Genomic DNA, 16881 nt, shown 5'->3' with positions numbered 1-16881 from the left:
TTGCATCGACAATTTTATGAGAGAGGAAAAGACATCCTTCTTAGACGAATTAAAGGGGTTTATCGAGGAGAAAATAAGCTCTTCAGTGGCCGCTGCTACGTCCAGGCCTCCACCGTGTAAGAAACCTAGAGTGGAGCCGGATTCTTCTATATCTGAGGGGGGGGATGATTCTGAAGCTCCCTCATGCTCATACGTAGAAGATGATGATCCTACGGACTCACAAAAAACAGAAGATTCACGTCATCTGTTTCAGTTCGAGGAACTCGATGGTCTCTTAAAAGCAATTAGACAGACCTTGGAAATCGAGGAGATTCTTCCCCCTAGATCTAAGGAGGAGGAACTATTTGGGGGATTGAAGGCAAAACGCCAGAGGGTGTTTCCCCTGAATGACACGTTAAAGGAGCTGGTTTCTGAGGAGTGGCAAGAGCCAGAAAAAAGGGTTATCGTGTCCAAAAACTTTAAGAAGAGACTTGTTTTTGAGCCCGAGGAGTCTAAAGTATGGGACACTTGTCCAAAGATGGATGTGCAAGTTACCAAAATAGTAAAGAAGACTGACCTTCCTTTTGAGGACGCGGCCCAATTAAAGGACCCTATGGACAGGAAGTCTGACTCCCTGTTGAGAAAGGCCTGGGAGACCTCCATGCTCAGTCTGAAAACTAACTTGGCTTCCACCTCAGTCGCAAGGAACTTGCTGTACTGGCTGAATGAGTTGGAATCCCACATCAAGGAAGGGACTCCGAGATCAACAATCTTGGAGAACTTTCCTTTGCTGAAATCTGCAACAGCCTTCCTCGCAGATTCTGCTGCCGAGGGAATTCGTTTCGCTTCAAAGGAGGGAGCACTTACTAACTCTACCCGACGGGCGCTGTGGCTAAAACAGTGGAACGGGGACATCAGATCCAAGGCAAAACTGTGCAGTCTTCCCTTCTCAGGGGAGTTTGTGTTTGGCCCAGAGTTGGATGCTATACTTGAGAGAGCATCAGATAAGAAAAAGGGCTTTCCTGAGAGATCGATACCCAAGAAGCAGCCCTTTCGAGACTTCAAAAGGGATTCCTACAAGGATAAAGGGAAAAGGGGACGCTGGAGCTACCCGAAAGGAGGTAAAGGGAGAGGGTTTCTGTTCTCCACCCCAACAGACCCTAATAGAAACAAAAAACAATGATGCCATAGTAGGGGGAAGGTTGCTAAGATTCAGAGGAGAATGGACGAAGGTCACTTCAAATCCCTGGGTCTTAGATATATTACTGCATGGTTACAACATCGAATTCCTCAGACTTCCCCCTACGAAATATATGCCACCTTCACCTTCCATGTCACTTACATCCCACAGTTTAATATGGCAAGAAGTAACTTCTCTTTTGTCTTCTGGAGTGATTATACCTGTTCCACAGGATCAAGAGAAATCCGGTTTTTACTCTTCTCTTTTTTTGGTAAAGAAACCGAACGGCACAAACCGACTAATCATCAACCTGAGAGGTCTCAACGAGTTTATCGTCTACCGGAAATTCAGGATGGAGTCGGTAAGATCAGCCACACACATTATTCACCAAGATGCATTAATGTGCACTATAGACTTAAAGGATGCATATTATCACATCCCTATACACCATTTCTCACAAAGGTTTTTAAGGTTTTCTGTCTTGTCTCCAGAGGGTGCTACACTACACTTTCAATTCTGTGCACTCCCCTTTGGAATATCATCTGCACCAAGGACCTTTACAAAGGTGATGGCAGAGGTGGTGGCGTCTCTCAGACTACAGGACGTACTGATCGTCCCGTACCTAGACGACCTGCTCATTGTTGGCCAAGACAGGGGGAGCTTACTCTTCTCCAGAGATCTCACCCTAGAAACCTTAAAAAGACTGGGATGGATAGTAAACTACCAGAAGTCAGAACTTTCCCCAGCTACTGTGAGGAAATTCCTGGGTGTAAACCTGAACTCAGTTTACCAAATGTCGTTCCTTCCACAGGACAAGGGAGACCACATCAAGGATCTGATAACAAGGTTCAGGAGAAAATCAGTGATCTCTATCAGAGAAGCTATGAAGATTCTGGGCTCTCTAACAGCCTGCATCTCCTCGGTAGCCTGGTGTCAGGCCCATTCCAGAATACTCCAGGGATGGATCTTAAGATCCTGGAACAGAAAACAGGAGGATCTGGACAGGAAAATCCCAATCCCACCTGCCGTCAAGGAGGACCTGCTATGGTGGTTGGGAGACGGAAATCTGAGGAAAGGGATCTTCTGGTCAAACAGCCCTTACATCCCAATCCAGACAGACGCGAGCCAGAGGGGCTGGGGGGCAGTGATGCCTCAGCAAATTTCCCAGGGTACCTGGACAGAGGAGATTACAAGAAGGTCCTCAAATTTCCGAGAGTTGCAAGCAGTATGGGAAGCACTCAGCGCGAACACTCCTCTTCTTGCCCACCAACACCTCCTAATTCTATCAGACAATACAACTACGGTCTCCTACATAAAAAGACAAGGAGGAACCAGGTCTCCTCTCCTGAGTACCCTAGCTCGGAAAATATTTTTGTGGGCAGAACAACACACTCTGTCAATATCTGCCACTCATCTAAAAGGCACGGAGAATTCAAGGGCGGACTTTCTAAGCAGAAGAAAGATCCTACCAAACGAGTGGAGCCTCAAGGAGGAGATCTTCCAGCGGCTAACATCTTTGTGGGGTTATCCTCTAGTGGACTTGTTCGCAACAAGGGAGAATACCAAATGCCTGCATTATTTTTCTCTGGAAAAAGGGGAGAACAGGGAACGGCTGGACGCCTTCTCTCACTCCTGGGACATTCCACTAGTCTACGCCTTCCCCCCAATTCCCCTGATCGCCAGGGTCCTGAGGAAAATATTTCAGGAAAATACCAGAGCCATCTTCATCTGCCCGAACTGGCCGAAGAAAAGCTGGTACCCACTCTTGAAGAAGATGTCACCAGAGAATCCAGTCATTCTTCCGCTATCAGAGGACCTACTACATCAGGGTCCAATCCATCATCCAAACCCAGGGAAATTACAGCTGTCTGCCTGGATCCTGAATCCAGCTTCTTAAGCTCTCAGGGACTCTCATCTGAAGTCATCAAGACCCTGAAGGCAAGTAGAAAACCAGTCACCTTTGCCATCTATCATAAGATATGGAAGAGGTTCTGTTCCTTCTGTAAGGACAGTCCACCTTCCCAAGCTAACCTTAATATTTTGCAGGTGCTTGAATTTCTTCAAAAGGGTTTGGAGTTGGGTTTGTCTACCAGCACCCTGAAGGTCCAGGTGTCGGCGCTTAGTGCCTTCTTCGACCAGCCTCTCATCGAGCACAGGTGGGTCAAAAGATTTATTAAAGCTGCCTCTAGGTTAAAGCCTCAGACTGTTAAAAAATCATCAGCATGGGACTTAACTCTAGTTTTGAATGCCTTAATGAAGGAACCATTTGAACCTATTGATTCCTCCAGTGTTAAAAACCTGACACTTAAGACAGTTTTCCTGATAGCCATCACTTCTGCTAGAAGGTTAGGTGAACTTCAGGCTATATCGATTAGGGAACCCTACATGAAAATTCTAGATGATAGAATTGTGTTGATGTTGGATCCAAATTTTGTTCCCAAGGTGGTTTCCGACTTTCATAGGAATCAGGAGATTATCCTACCCTCCTTCTGTGAGAACCCTTCTTCGGCAAGAGAACGCGAATGGAGTTCTTTGGATGTAAGACGTTCTGTCCTAAAATACCTACAAATTACAGAGGCCTGGCGTATTGACTCTAACCTTTTCATCCAATTTCAGGGGAAAAATAAGGGGAGGAAGGCGTCGAAGGCGACTATTGCAAGATGGCTGAGACTGGCAATTGCCTCATGTTACGACCTACAGAAAAGCCCGATACCAGCAGGAATCCGAGCTCACTCGACCAGGGCTATGTCCACATCTTGGGCGGAAAGAAGAGGAGCGTCACTAGATCAGATTTGCAGAGCTGCAACGTGGTCTTCATCCACTACATTCTCCAAGCATTATAGGCTGGACTTGCACTTGTCAAAAGACCTATCTTTTGGACGCAAGGTGTTACAGGCTGTAATCCCTCCCTAAAAAAGCTTACTAATTTTGTAAGTCTCCAGGTTGGGCCGTCATGGGGGACGAAGCGGAAATTGTGAATTAGATTACTCACCGGTAATTCTATTTCCGTTAGTCCACCATGACGGCCTATATATTTTCCCTCCCAGCTGGATTTCTTCCTTTCTTTGTATTATTATTTCCAGATAATTTTCCTTTGTATGTGGAGCAAACATACTAAATAAATCTGGTTGTATCTTCCTCAGCATGGTTATTTTGTAATCACTGGCGGGAGGATGCAAGGGGGGGAGCATTTAACCTCTCTTCTTCCTGTCCCTGCAGAGGTCAAGGGGCATCCTCCAGGTTGGGCCGTCATGGTGGACTAACGGAAATAGAATTACCGGTGAGTAATCTAATTCACAATTTCTCTAGTTATTTTTTCATTCAGAATATGGTAATAGTACTGTTTGTCTGGCTTAGGTATTGGGTTATTCTGTTTCTGGCACTGAAGGCATCAGTATTCTCAGTCCTACAACAGGTATAACTGCGTCTTACAGATGTTAATATTTTTATTTTTTTTTACATTTCCCCTGATTTCTAGTCACATACAGACCCCCCCCCCTTCCCCACCATCCTTTTCTCTCACACATATGACCTATAAATCTAAAATAGCTTCAATGGAAAAAAAAAAAGCTACAAATTGTTATAGTTCAAGACCATTTTTATTTACATGATATTTTACAGGTTTACATAAGAGTCAGAACATTTACTTCTCTTCACTAATGAGTAAATAGTTTAGGAAGTCTGTATAAAAGTAATTTGTGGTGCTGAATGTCACAAGAGCACTTAAAGTTATGTAAGGAGTTATACCTTTTATTAGAAACTAGAAAAAACATAGGAAACCTGAAATCATAAGTGGTAACGTCATGTCACCTGCAATGTGCAACCAGATAACGAAGAGTTACTTTTTCTAGTCAAATATAAAGGACGTCCATCACATGTAACTTAGGTGCTGTTATCACACATACATTGACTTATGTATCATAAATGTGATTGAAGATTCTTTTACAATTTGGTAACTTTGTATTTCTACAATTTCATCTATGTAGTATACATTAATTTGATAAACTTACAACTACAAGAATAACAAGTATTTACATTATTGATGCTTAAAAAAAGTTCAGGTTCCTGGTTGTTGAGATATGGCAAGTGTTATTTCAAGTTCAGAGAGTTGCACAGAGTCATCTCTCAATGAGGATCCAGTTTGAGCACATGTGAAACAGTTCTATACGAGAAAATCTTTTACACAGCCACCAACAGATGGCACTAAAGAGACGGTTTCTTCCCTTTTGTATATTGTATTTTGATTCCTTAGTAACAGACTACAACAGTCATTTACAGTACGAAAAGGACAGTTTGTAGTCTGTTGTTATGGATAGGGCAGGATTTAAAAACATGTAGCAAGTATAATTTATATCATATCTGAGCAAGAATGATCTTCACTTTAAGTAATGGAAGCGCAAGTATTTCCCAGGCTCATTGGCAGTATATTGTGAGAGAGTCTTGCTGATTACCACGGATGAAGGCCATTGGTGGGACAATGTCTCGAGATAAGCTTTCAAGCCAGGCCATATAGAGGGAACTGGGGCAGGCTGATTTGATGGCAATAGGTAGGCTTCTGTATTAAGAATAAGAAAGAAAATATGTTATTAAGACCTGGCTAATAATTGACACATAAATATTTATTTGGTATTATCTGTTAGATTGTTGAATATGAGGTGAAACAATCATAGTTCAAGTGGAGTATAAAGCAGATTATATACAGACGGCCCACTGCTTAAGTACACCCGATTTACAGACAACCTCTAGTTAATCCTGGTTCTTATGACAATCCAACATCAAAATCCATTTGTCAAAACGACCCCAAAAATATTGGCTGGGCTGGGGTTACAATGATAAAATATACAGTTTTGACTTGCATACAAATTCAACTTCAGAACAAACCTACAGAAACTATCTTGTATGTAACCCGAGGACTGCCTTTAATGAAGGGGGGGGGGGGAGGGCTTTTTACTTAATAGGGGTTGGATGAGATTAGATTCGTTTGCATTTCCTTGAAGAGTATATCCTTAGACATATATAGTTCTGTTTCATCTATGGCAAAAAGTATCTTTTTAAAAAGTTTGAAAAATAAAAAACAGAACTGCACGTTGCTGTTAGCTCAGGTATGGTGTGTCACATAAGAATATGATCAAGACAATTTTTGCCTTTTTGGTGATGACAACATTTTATGTATGCAATTTTCTCTTAAAGGAAACCTACCACTTGAAGTGGCAGGTATAAGAAGGACATACCAGACATACTTTACAGCCGAAGCTGCTTTGGCGCAGGGATGTACACGCTCGGCGCTTACCATGCGCGCGGCTCTACGCCGAGCGTGTACATCCCTGCGCCGAAGCAGCTTCGACTATAAAGTTTAAAAAGTGTTTTAAACCGCGATACAGCGGTTTAAAACACTGACAAAAATAAGCTCCGGCACCAGCTCCGGCTGGTGCTCAGTATGTCCTTCTTACACCTGCCACTTCAAGTGGTAGGTTTCCTTTAATACAGAGCAGCAGGGAATAACAGAAAGTTTCTGTTAAATCACTTACGTTACAATAAGAGCAGCATCCTGGGAGTTTTGTTGGAAAATCTCGTTTATTCTGACATATTGTTCCGACTGAGAAAGTAAACAAATCATATTAATACACCTTCAGAAATCTATGTAGTATTTCTATGCTTGCAGACATTTATAATACTACTGTTAGGATTCTCATTCTGTAAAAGTTACATATGTTAAATCAATTATTGGGATATATCTGCTTTTTTCTAAGTGCCATACTTGCTTATTAACTGTGCCTGGTACCACTGGCTTTAAAATGAGCTGCAAAACTAGGTACAACTTATTAACAAAAGTGTCACTCATTCTAGATATAACACAGATTTATGGGGGTTCAAAATTTGTACAATCCAATAATTAACTAGAAATAGAATTACACTCCAATACGGTAGCATTTGGATGTTTTGCATGGTTTATATAATGTCACAATGCATGGTTTATATAACCTGTGACCCAGGTAGCAAGCAAAATAAAAGGGCTAGTCACTCTGATACTAAATATCAAATCTAAATATACTAAGCTAAATAACAAAAGTACAGGTCCATGTGAAATCAATATAATGTGTTCTGCATATCGTGCGGCCATTAAGGCACGGTAATGGGACAATTATGATGTACTATGATTATGAAGATGCCAGAGGACATGATATTGATGTGATAATAATAACAAGGATAACAAAATATGTAAAGTGACCATGATGTCCCTTGTCTGTGGTCTGTCTGTCATGGGTGGATGAGCCTGGGCCACAATAAAGGCAGAAACAGGACCTGCTGTACATTTTGCAACCTTGGTAGCTTTCTCATGAACGGGCCATAGAAACAATGGCGGTGTGCTTGAAGCCATAGAAGTAAATGGGTATATGTGCTAGCCACTGAAACAATGGCTAACGCAGGGCCCCAAGCCTTTGTGTGAATGAAGCCTTACATGGATACTTGTTGATATTTACCTTAGCTTTGTGGTTTAGGAGGTCTTTTTCACTGATACACCATGGGGGGATCTCTAATTCATTTCCACTCTGGTCTTCAATCATGTATGGAGCAATGAGATCCTCAAAAAACTGCATGCTGCATACACAAAGGAAAAAGATAATAAGACAAGAGTCTGGTAGAGGAGAGGAAACGTTTGACAATGTATGTTTTATATTTAATTCTATTGGCGAGCAGGACTTTGTTGATGGGGAAATTGCTATATGAATTGAGAATGGCTAGATATCAACCATGTCATAAAAGTAAATGCAACTTCTATTTACACCAAATACCAGATCGTACCAAAATATATGCATTGCTATATTTTTTTTTAAAGAATAATAAATTGTTTTGCTGGATGTGAAGAAAACATTTGTAAGAATGATTGGAATCTCATGGACTTACTTTTTCGGATGAGGCTTCTGGTCAATGTCAGTGAGTACTATAACATCTTGGAATCCAAGCCTAAACTTTTCCAGCAGTAACTGCATTCTGCAGAACGAAATTGGATAAGAAATATTAAAGGGGTACTGCTATAGTTTACCATAAACCCTCTCGCCCACCAATATCATATGCTAGTAAAACATACTCTTTTCTTTCTTCTTCTGCATTTTCCGATGTTCCTCTGATGTAGACTCGTACTTTGCATTGACTCCAACGTTTTCTCCGAGTCAGCAAGTAAGGGATTAGAAGCGTGAGTCCTATAATATACAACATAATAAAAAGTAGGAATAAAAAAATTTGATTAATGTGAAATATTTTTTGCTTAGTACTGTATATACATTGTAGTAATAAAAAAACATTTAAAAAAAACATTGCTTACCTCCATCATCATACAACCAGTAAATGTGAATGCTTTTTTTGCCCTGACGAGTCTGGAATTCAGTGTTAGTTTGATTCATAATCTCAGGAACTATGGTCGTAATGTCTGCATACAAAAAATAGGCATTTTATTAAATAATGAAAGTCTCATCACAAGTTCTCATGGTTTGGAAGGTTGGCCTTATAGTATAGGATAGTACGGAATAAAAGCTCTCACCTTTTTCTGTTTCTTTGTCAGATATGGCCTCATCATCAGAATCCTGGAATCCTAAGTTATCTGAAGAAATAGAAGGTTGTTTATGAATGTTTGTGAATTGCAGTATAAATGATTTCTCATAATATGTTTTCTCATAAATAGAATTTACCAACGGAAGCAAAAACTGGGTCACATGCTGTTCAACAGAATCACTATTGCCTAAATCTATAATACCAAATTCTATTAACTTCCAAATGCTTTAGATATATGCACATACAAAAATAAAAAACTCTTCAAAAGGATCAACCAATGACGTGTAGTAGTACTTACATTCACCCTGCATCTTCTGTGATACATTAAGGCTATCCTTTATCCGCAGAACACACACACCATACTGACAGTCAAAGGAGTCACTGTGAAAAATAGAGCAAAAGATTCCAACATTTACATTGTTGAAATACAGAAACAGAAAAAATAAATTATAGAATGCAGGAGAAAAATGTGCGAAATGAAAGTTTTTAATGATACACAGTGTTTAAAATTGAGAAATGGATAGGAAATATAGCTATGAATCTAGTCTAGATTTCACTTACTTGATAATTCCTACATATTCTTCTAAGCATTGCCCTGGAACCTTTTGCCAATCACTCTTATAGCCCAGTACCACAGTATTTGGCTTTAAACGACCAAGACCAGAGACCTGTGTAAACACAACACAATGCAACATATTATGGGTTGCTGTAAAATGTGTTAAGCATAAACAGAAGTAGGTAGTAATGTAGTAATGGGTAGTAATGTTTACTTGTTACTTCAGCTTTATTGTTCTACTGAGCCTTTACGATAAACATATAAGTAACATTACATTTAGCCTAAGTCTACTATGTGCTCAACAATATTGGGAAGTATGCAAATATGTTTTCCAAGGCATTAATGGAAAACAATGCCTCCTTCTGTCTCCTCAAAAATATTGCAGACACACAACTAGTTTAATATAACTTAGAGAGAATAAATTATGGACAAGAATCCAAAGCACTGTGGAATATGTTGGTGCTATATAGTTATAGTTATATAATCATGTACCTGCATGAGACTTTTGGCTCCAGCTCGTAATGTCCTTTCTTGAATGACGCTATAGAATGATCGCACCTTTCTAGTGTTCAACCACCGCAGATGTCCATCTGAGTCTGGAACCTTGTCAGTGTCCTGTTATAAAAGTGGAAACAAGCAGCTGATTATTTTTCTGACATTTTCTATTTTCTTTACCACTTCAACTTCATATCATCAAGCAAAACATTAAAGGAATCTACTAGCTCCCAAATCAGCCCACTGATACGAACACCATTGTATAAGATTATATGATAATGATTTGGAATCTAGTATATACCATTTGTCTCACCACAATCTTATATTTACACACAATTCTCTTTTTCTCATATATATGGAAAATGTTACTCACAGTTACAACATTTCCACAAATCATCAAGCTTGTATTCTTAGTTACAGAACTGACAAAGTCAACCAGAGCTGGGCGGAAGTTTGGAGGTCCAGTCAGGACAAGACATTGGGGCCTGTGGGTAAAATGGAACAGTATTTAATCTATAAATTCGATATTTATTATTATTTTGTAAATATATTTTATTATTTATTTTATATTTTATTATTTATTCTATAAATAATTGTTTTGCATTATACTAATTATAATACCTAAAGTTCTTGACATGTTCTTGTACTCCAGTCAGGCTGACACTGTAGGTTAGCGCCATGTTGTAAGCTCCAGCTTGGACAGAAGATCCCCAATTCACATCTAATGGCACAAAGGAGAACTTGGTTAAAGGAGTTTTCCATTAGAAAAAACATAGAAACTTTTGCTCACAAAAAGAGCTTTTATGGTCTATTGAACTGAATGCAATTTTATGGCTGGTGAGACATTGTTGTTGCAAAAAAAAAAAAAAAGGTATCTATGTAAGACTTCAGAGCTCATGATTTATTTTGAAAGATATAGTAAGTTTCCTGTAATCAAAGAATTAAAGTTAATAATCTCACCTGGCTTTTTATATGTGACGTAACCTAGGAGTATGATAACAATTGCAACAGCAATGATAGCTGCCCACCATGTTAGGAGAAACATAATGACAATTGACACTATAGCACCAAAAAGAGACGTCCACTTGCTGTAGTAACGGAATGATGGCCGCCATCCTACAAGAGATTAGAAATAAACTATGAATTATTGTGGTAACGTGAGTGTATAACATGACATAGTCACACTGGAAATAGTACAGAAAATACAATGTCAAGCATTGAAGATAACATTAAAAAAGATTTAATACATTTTCAATAATCTAATAAAATTTTGTCTGTACCTGGAGAATTGGTGATAGATGCATGGAAGCAACTAAAGTTGATGAGGGCATAGGAGCACAAGAAGAAATTGGAAATAATGGGTGCAATGGTGTTCAGCTCAGCTGTAAAAAGACAGGAGTTAAATGATAAATTATACTATTACCTGAAGAAAAATGACATATATTAACTGGAATTGGAAAACATCTCATAATCTCAGTAAAAAAAAAATCACTGCAGGGAAATCCTTGGATTTACTGCATGGCTAGCTCTGCCCCTGATTCAGCAAATCTTAAAGTGTAGCTTTATTACACTTTTACTGAAATGTTGTGATTCAAATAATTTTCTGGTTTTTGGTTTTATATCTGTAAGCATATGTACTTATACATCAAATAAATGTACCATACCCAAAGAAGAGAGAACAGTTTCTGTTTTGCTTGTCACGCCCAATATTAGATATTGTATACATCATCACCTCGCTATTGTATTGTGGTAATAGAGCATTGTATGCCCCAGAGCTCTTTGTACCAAAAACTTACCAATAAGGATAAATGCAATGGCAATAATGAAAGCCAGAATGTATCCACGGATAGGCTCATTGTTCTTTCCATAGCCCTTTCCAAAGAATCCAATGACGGGGTATAGCTTATCCTCACAGAGGCACTGCAAAGATGTATCCATGGGTTAGGGACAAGATTTTTACATCACAACAACCCTAAATTACGTAAGACACGAGCTTATATTGCACAATGTCTGCTCGCTTACATCTTATAGGTCATGTTGTAGACATCTCACAAATCAATCTTTTTTTTAGATGGCCTCCTACCTGGAAAACTTTGGGTGCAGATACCAGGCAAGCCAGGGCAGAAGACAGAGTGGCTGCAAATATGCCAGCAGTGATAAGGGGGCTGAACGCAGATACCATACTCATTGCCTGCATAGAAAAGACAGCAATTTCACACAATATCCATACAAAAACATATTACAGTTACTTCAATCAAGATTTTGTAAAATCATATCATAAACTTTTGTTTTCAATATTTAGGCTTTTTTTAACATAAAAATGTCATTCTTTTTTACTCCTTTAGCTATGCGTTGCATTTTCCTACCTGATAATGGTTTGCAAGGCCGTAGTAACAGGTCTCATTTTGTCGACATTCATTAAAATCCCAGCCATATTGACAGCTGAGTCCCTCGCAGTCTGTGTCATTCAAGGGTATCGTGTCATTTAAAATGCCAGAGGCATCGCGGAGGACACAAGATCCTGTTTGGTCGATGAAGCAAAAACATTCCCAAATTATTTACTGGCTAAAACTTGATTCATTGCTTTTTTTCTTTAAGAAATGAACAACACTCACCTATGGTAGCGGAAATAGCAAGGTATGACAGTGTAGTCCAGAAGATAGCCATGAGTGTCCCTTTTGGTATGGCTACTGCTGGGTCCTGAAATATAAGATAGGTATTAGCTTGAGCATATGCTGTTATAGTATAACTGTATCTACAGGTAATAATTGTATTCCACAATGAACTATATCAATAAATACACAAAATCAGGACATAGTACCTTAAGGTCTCCTGAGATGTTTGCCCCAGCAAGGATACCAGTAGCAGATGGAAAGAATATTGAAAACATTCCAAAGAATGTTCCAGTTTCCCCACGCCAGTTAGGAACAATGTTTTCCAAAAAGATTGACCCTGCAAATACATAGAGGATAAGTTATATTACATATGGGTATATTACTCGTCAACTAGTCTGCAGAGAAAATGTCACATAATCCAGCCTTTTGTAGGAAGAACCAGCTGTTTGGGATATTCTAATTTTCCTATAACATTAATGTGCCTTTTAGTGCTTAGCTGCTTAAACACACTTAGTAGCTGATGGATATGTGATTGGGCCATTGTGAAATCTTCATTCATTTGGATTAAAAAGCCATGGTTTGATTAAAAAAAATATTATAATATTCTTATCTATATAAGGATCTACTGGCTGTTATTTTGTTGTTCTAACCTTGGTAACTGAAGAATCCTTTAGACTGTTTCTCTTCAGTTGGAGGTAGAAGTGTCCCCACTATATAGCTAGCAAACGACACCATGATGACAAAGAAGAACACTACTTGCGCCTAAAAAAAGTAGCAGAGATAAGTATGAGTTTATGTGCAAAATTATTATTCAGAATTAAAGGATGTAGTGAAACAAAAACATATAAAAGTTACAGACCTTTGCTTCCCACTCCATTCCAGCCAATGATATAAAGAGAAGAACTGTCACAGTAATGACACCTATAATCCTAATGTCATTGACAGGGTCAACAATCACAGCATTATATTCCTAATGGAACAAAAGATCAATAGACAGTTAGGAACAGAACCTTCTTCAAAATGTACAGGATGATCTGTGTTTTGTTCTACGCTTTGTACACCATACAAGGCACAATAACACTTACAATAAGGAGGTCTCGAACAGTCTCTGAAAAGCCTACAGTGTGCATAGCAACTGCAACTGCATTAGCAAAAGCAAATATGAGTCCAATAGAACCTCCCAATTCTGGACCCAAACTCCGAGAGATAAGGAAATATGTTCCACCTATAATTCAAGAATAATATATTATGATAATGATAATAATTTGATAATAATAATAATAACAATAATAATAATGTATATATTACAGCATGGCAAAAAAGAAACATACTGTTACTCATCTCAAACAGAAAATATTTAGAAAACAAGTTATTCTTTCTACTTTTTATGTACATGTTAAAGATGTTTTGTACACTATATGACAAAGTGACCTGGGATATACTATGCTACTAGGCTATGGATGGAGTAATGGAAACAGGCCGCCCCTTAACTCTATGAAAGGGACCAACTCTTACCCTTTAAAATACAATGTAAGCTTCTGATATCAATAAGAATATTTTACTGGTAGCGGTGTGATGCCATTTTGGAAATAAAAAGTAGACTGTTTTAAGTCCTGGTCAAACTTTATAAATAATATACATAATAGTCCTTGACAATATGCAAATACATTTTCCAGGATGACATAAGGAAAACCTTGCTAGCTTGTAAGGGAGCTCTCTTCACTTACTTTCCGACCCTAGGCCTTGACAAAACATACCTGATTTAACTTTGCCATTAGTGGAGATGGCAGAAATGGACAATCCAGTGATTGAGGTGACTAGCACAGACATCAAAATGATCAGCCAGGTGAGACCTAAACAAAAAGAAATTTGGTCGTTTCTTTAATTTTTCCTTTGTAAATGTAATGTTTGCAGCAATTGGCTAGCACATATATGCATCATTAGGCAAAGAACTTCAATGTATGTTTAAGTTATATGCTGGTTAACACTATCTTTGCTATCATAAAGAGACCATTTAACTATTCCAAGACTAGCGCTACTAAAAACACAGAAAGATTGGGATGTTTTACATACAAACTAACAATTTTCTTTTCCTATTACCATGTAGGACTGTCTTTTTTTATTCACACAGCTTCTTGTACACAAAACTTCCAGAAATATAAATCATTGAAAGGTGACTTTAATAGTACTTTGAATAATGAGTTCAGCTAAGTACATTTCCTGGCAGGTTATAGATTTTTTATATATATAGCCATACCAATTCCAGCTTGTGCTGTGATCCATGGTAACCTCAAGTACAGAATTACTCCCCAAATATTTAGCATGCATCGGATCTGTCAAGAGAAAAAAAAAAGAATTAAACACGTTTTGATGAAGAAATATAGAAGATCCTACTAATTTCTAAGTATGGCATAAGTATACACTGCAAATTTTTCCGGAACTCTATTGTGCAACCAAAGGTGTGCTGAGTGTACCCCCGAGTGTATGGTTGCATTGTGACCCGGTGGTTGTAGCAACAGTTTTTGGTGACTTAAAACTGCAATTTCCAAAATTAGAGAGTACAATGCAATACCATTCAATAACATTACAATAGGTGTTGCAGAGAAATAAAACGTTCTTTGGTGTATGTCAGGATTTTTAGCAAAAATCTCTTAGGTGCTTTCCTAAAATGTTTTCCTTACCATTACACCCTTGACCCATCCAAAACGAACAGGCTCATTATTTTTTTTCTTTTTCTTCTTTTCATCCTCCTCCTGTAATTCAAGCTGGTCTTTTTCGCAAATTTCAACATCTTGATCCAAGTTGACCGGAACCAGTTGCTGTTCATTCTAAGAGATAAACACAAAAGAAATGGCCCATTAAGGTGATGATGGAATCAGAAGGAACACCACACATATTAAATTACAGTGTGCTGACTTACCGCTATAGCATTGCGAAGAATATCCAATGATGGACGACTTCTTTTCAACCTTCCAGGAGCAACAGAGTTGACATAATGTTCATGCCTTGGTGTGGCATCCAGAGAATTGTAAGCCATTTGATTGTGGGCAATCAGTTTATTACACACTGGTAGGTTTGCAGGATTTAGACTGATGCCAGCTGACAAGGAATTGTCTGTCTCCTGGCAATTCCCAACTACTTTGTGTTCCTGATTTTCATTGGAGCATGGAATCATCTGAAGTCCTGTATTAAAGGCTTCAATTGACTGGTTAAGATGGTTTAAAGCTTCTTGTACTCGCTCTTCCGGTGTCTCCAAAACCAGTCCATCAGTAGTGGAAGTGTATCCAGAGGAAAGGTCATCACTGCCAGAAGAACATTCAAGGGACTCCATACTATCAGATGTGTTTGTACAAGTCAACTTTGTATTGCTTTCTGAGGAAAGTCCTGGAGTTTGGCATACACAGTTCTCATGTACATGGGAATGGTCATGTCTAATATACTTGATTTTATTTCCAGTACCATTAGATGCTTTATGGCCATTTCTGTGACTGGGCTGCCTTTCTTCAGAGCAGGAAACAACATAAGAAACTTGCTCACAGTATTCAGGGGTTTTGGAAGGAACCCAGCTTCCATAGCGGCTAGACATGGAGACTCTTTCTATAGTAAACCTGCCGATGGAGAATGGAGTGCTTCTGGGGCAATCCATGCACTCCAGACAGAAGCTGGAGTTTTCTTTATTCTCTGTAAAACATAATGTAGTAATTATATGTATAAATTGTATATATTAATACTAAAACAACTGCATAAGTAAACACTGTATCTCATGTCCACCAACAGCACATCACCGCTTTAGGTCATATGAGCTACTGATAATAATGGTGAAAAATTCTGGCATAATTTGTTCCAAAATGTCTACAATGTAGTGCATCACATTTAACTCTTTACATTTTTGTTTATTTATAGAAAGAGGGCACAGCTTTTCCTATACACCGAGCCAACTAAAAATGTGAACATAGACTAATTTGCCTCTTTGTGTTGAATCATTCTCTATCAACTTTTGTAAACATGATAGATACATTTTTCCCTGGATGTTCTAACATTTGCATAAAAATATAATATCTCACCTCATAACACAACACAATTGAAAATGTCAGTAGATGCTTTAGACATAATCTTGTTACATAAGTAATGGTTGAAGAAGCACAACTATAGTATTTATTAAAAACATTTTAAACAATACAGTTGCCACCGAATCATAAGAAAATAGGGGTGAAGCTTACTTATCACTTGATAAAATCCACATAACCATATAAAACTATTTATAGGATCACAATTATACCTACAATGATATATTACATAGATGGTACCAAAAATGATTATTTTTCATAGCAACAATATTGATGGCTAGCAACTGGAATATAACTTCAGGTAGAAAGTGAAGATAAGTAGTAAAGAGCATATAATGAGCATGTAAGACTTTACCTGACAAACTCTTAGTGTTCCTTTGCTGAAGTCCGTCTTCTATAACAATAAGAATATCCAAAACTAAAGAGTAGGTTTGAGTC

The 16881-nt window shown here is 38.4% G+C and overlaps 2 protein-coding genes across 3 annotated transcripts; one reads left to right on the top strand and one right to left on the bottom strand.

Annotated features, from left to right (window-relative positions):
- The first annotated feature begins 1058 nt into the window (after window positions 1-1058).
- On the top strand, window positions 1059-4301 carry LOC140128066 (uncharacterized). 2 transcript variants are annotated; one of them, XM_072149448.1, is made up of 3 exons: window positions 1059-3315; window positions 3602-3697; window positions 3776-3978. In XM_072149448.1, the coding sequence occupies exons 1-3, from the start codon at window positions 1202-1204 to the stop codon at window positions 3825-3827; spliced, it is 2262 nt and encodes a 753-aa protein (XP_072005549.1). In that variant the 5' UTR covers window positions 1059-1201; the 3' UTR covers window positions 3828-3978. The 2 variants fall into 2 exon arrangements, with proteins under 2 accessions (XP_072005549.1, XP_072005541.1); XM_072149440.1 differs by having other exon boundaries at window positions 1059-3697; window positions 3776-4301.
- Window positions 4302-4965: 664 nt separating this feature from the next.
- Window positions 4966-15791, bottom strand: LOC140078354 (solute carrier family 12 member 3-like). The gene is made up of 26 exons (XM_072126001.1): window positions 15297-15791; window positions 15058-15204; window positions 14634-14709; window positions 14134-14229; window positions 13462-13601; window positions 13236-13346; window positions 13027-13138; window positions 12583-12713; window positions 12377-12461; window positions 12128-12282; window positions 11845-11952; window positions 11558-11681; window positions 11042-11143; window positions 10722-10877; window positions 10383-10482; window positions 10135-10246; window positions 9759-9881; window positions 9272-9378; window positions 9009-9091; window positions 8700-8759; window positions 8484-8588; window positions 8250-8361; window positions 8066-8152; window positions 7642-7759; window positions 6688-6755; window positions 4966-5714 (listed from the first exon to the last, which is right to left on the bottom strand). Exons 1-26 carry the CDS (start codon window positions 15705-15707, stop codon window positions 5573-5575), a joined length of 3171 nt encoding a protein of 1056 aa, XP_071982102.1. The 5' UTR covers window positions 15708-15791; the 3' UTR covers window positions 4966-5572.
- Between the last annotated feature and the right edge of the window lie 1090 nt (window positions 15792-16881).

The sequence above is a fragment of the Engystomops pustulosus genome, chromosome 1, assembly GCF_040894005.1.
Source record: "Engystomops pustulosus chromosome 1, aEngPut4.maternal, whole genome shotgun sequence".
NCBI lineage: Eukaryota > Metazoa > Chordata > Amphibia > Anura > Leptodactylidae > Engystomops > Engystomops pustulosus.
The sequence above is the reverse complement of the archived record's forward strand: the minus strand, read 5'-3'. Positions and strand labels throughout refer to the sequence as shown.

Bases quoted from the DNA above. Each gene is read 5' to 3' on its own strand.
- LOC140128066 (XM_072149440.1), top strand. From the start codon at position 1,202: ATGGACGAAGGTCACTTCAAATCCCTGGGTCTTAGATATATTACTGCA. The intron at 3,698-3,775 runs GTAAGACGTTCT...ATCCAATTTCAG, and splicing joins GCGAATGGAGTTCTTTGGAT to GGGAAAAATAAGGGGAGGAA.
- LOC140078354 (XM_072126001.1), bottom strand. From the start codon at position 15,707: ATGGAGTCCCTTGAATGTTCTTCTGGCAGTGATGACCTTTCCTCTGGA. The intron at 11,144-11,557 runs GTAAGTTTTTGG...GTCTTTTTACAG, and splicing joins CATTGCATTTATCCTTATTG to CTGAGCTGAACACCATTGCA. The intron at 8,362-8,483 runs GTAAGCAATGTT...TGTATATTATAG, and splicing joins CTGGTTGTATGATGATGGAG to GACTCACGCTTCTAATCCCT.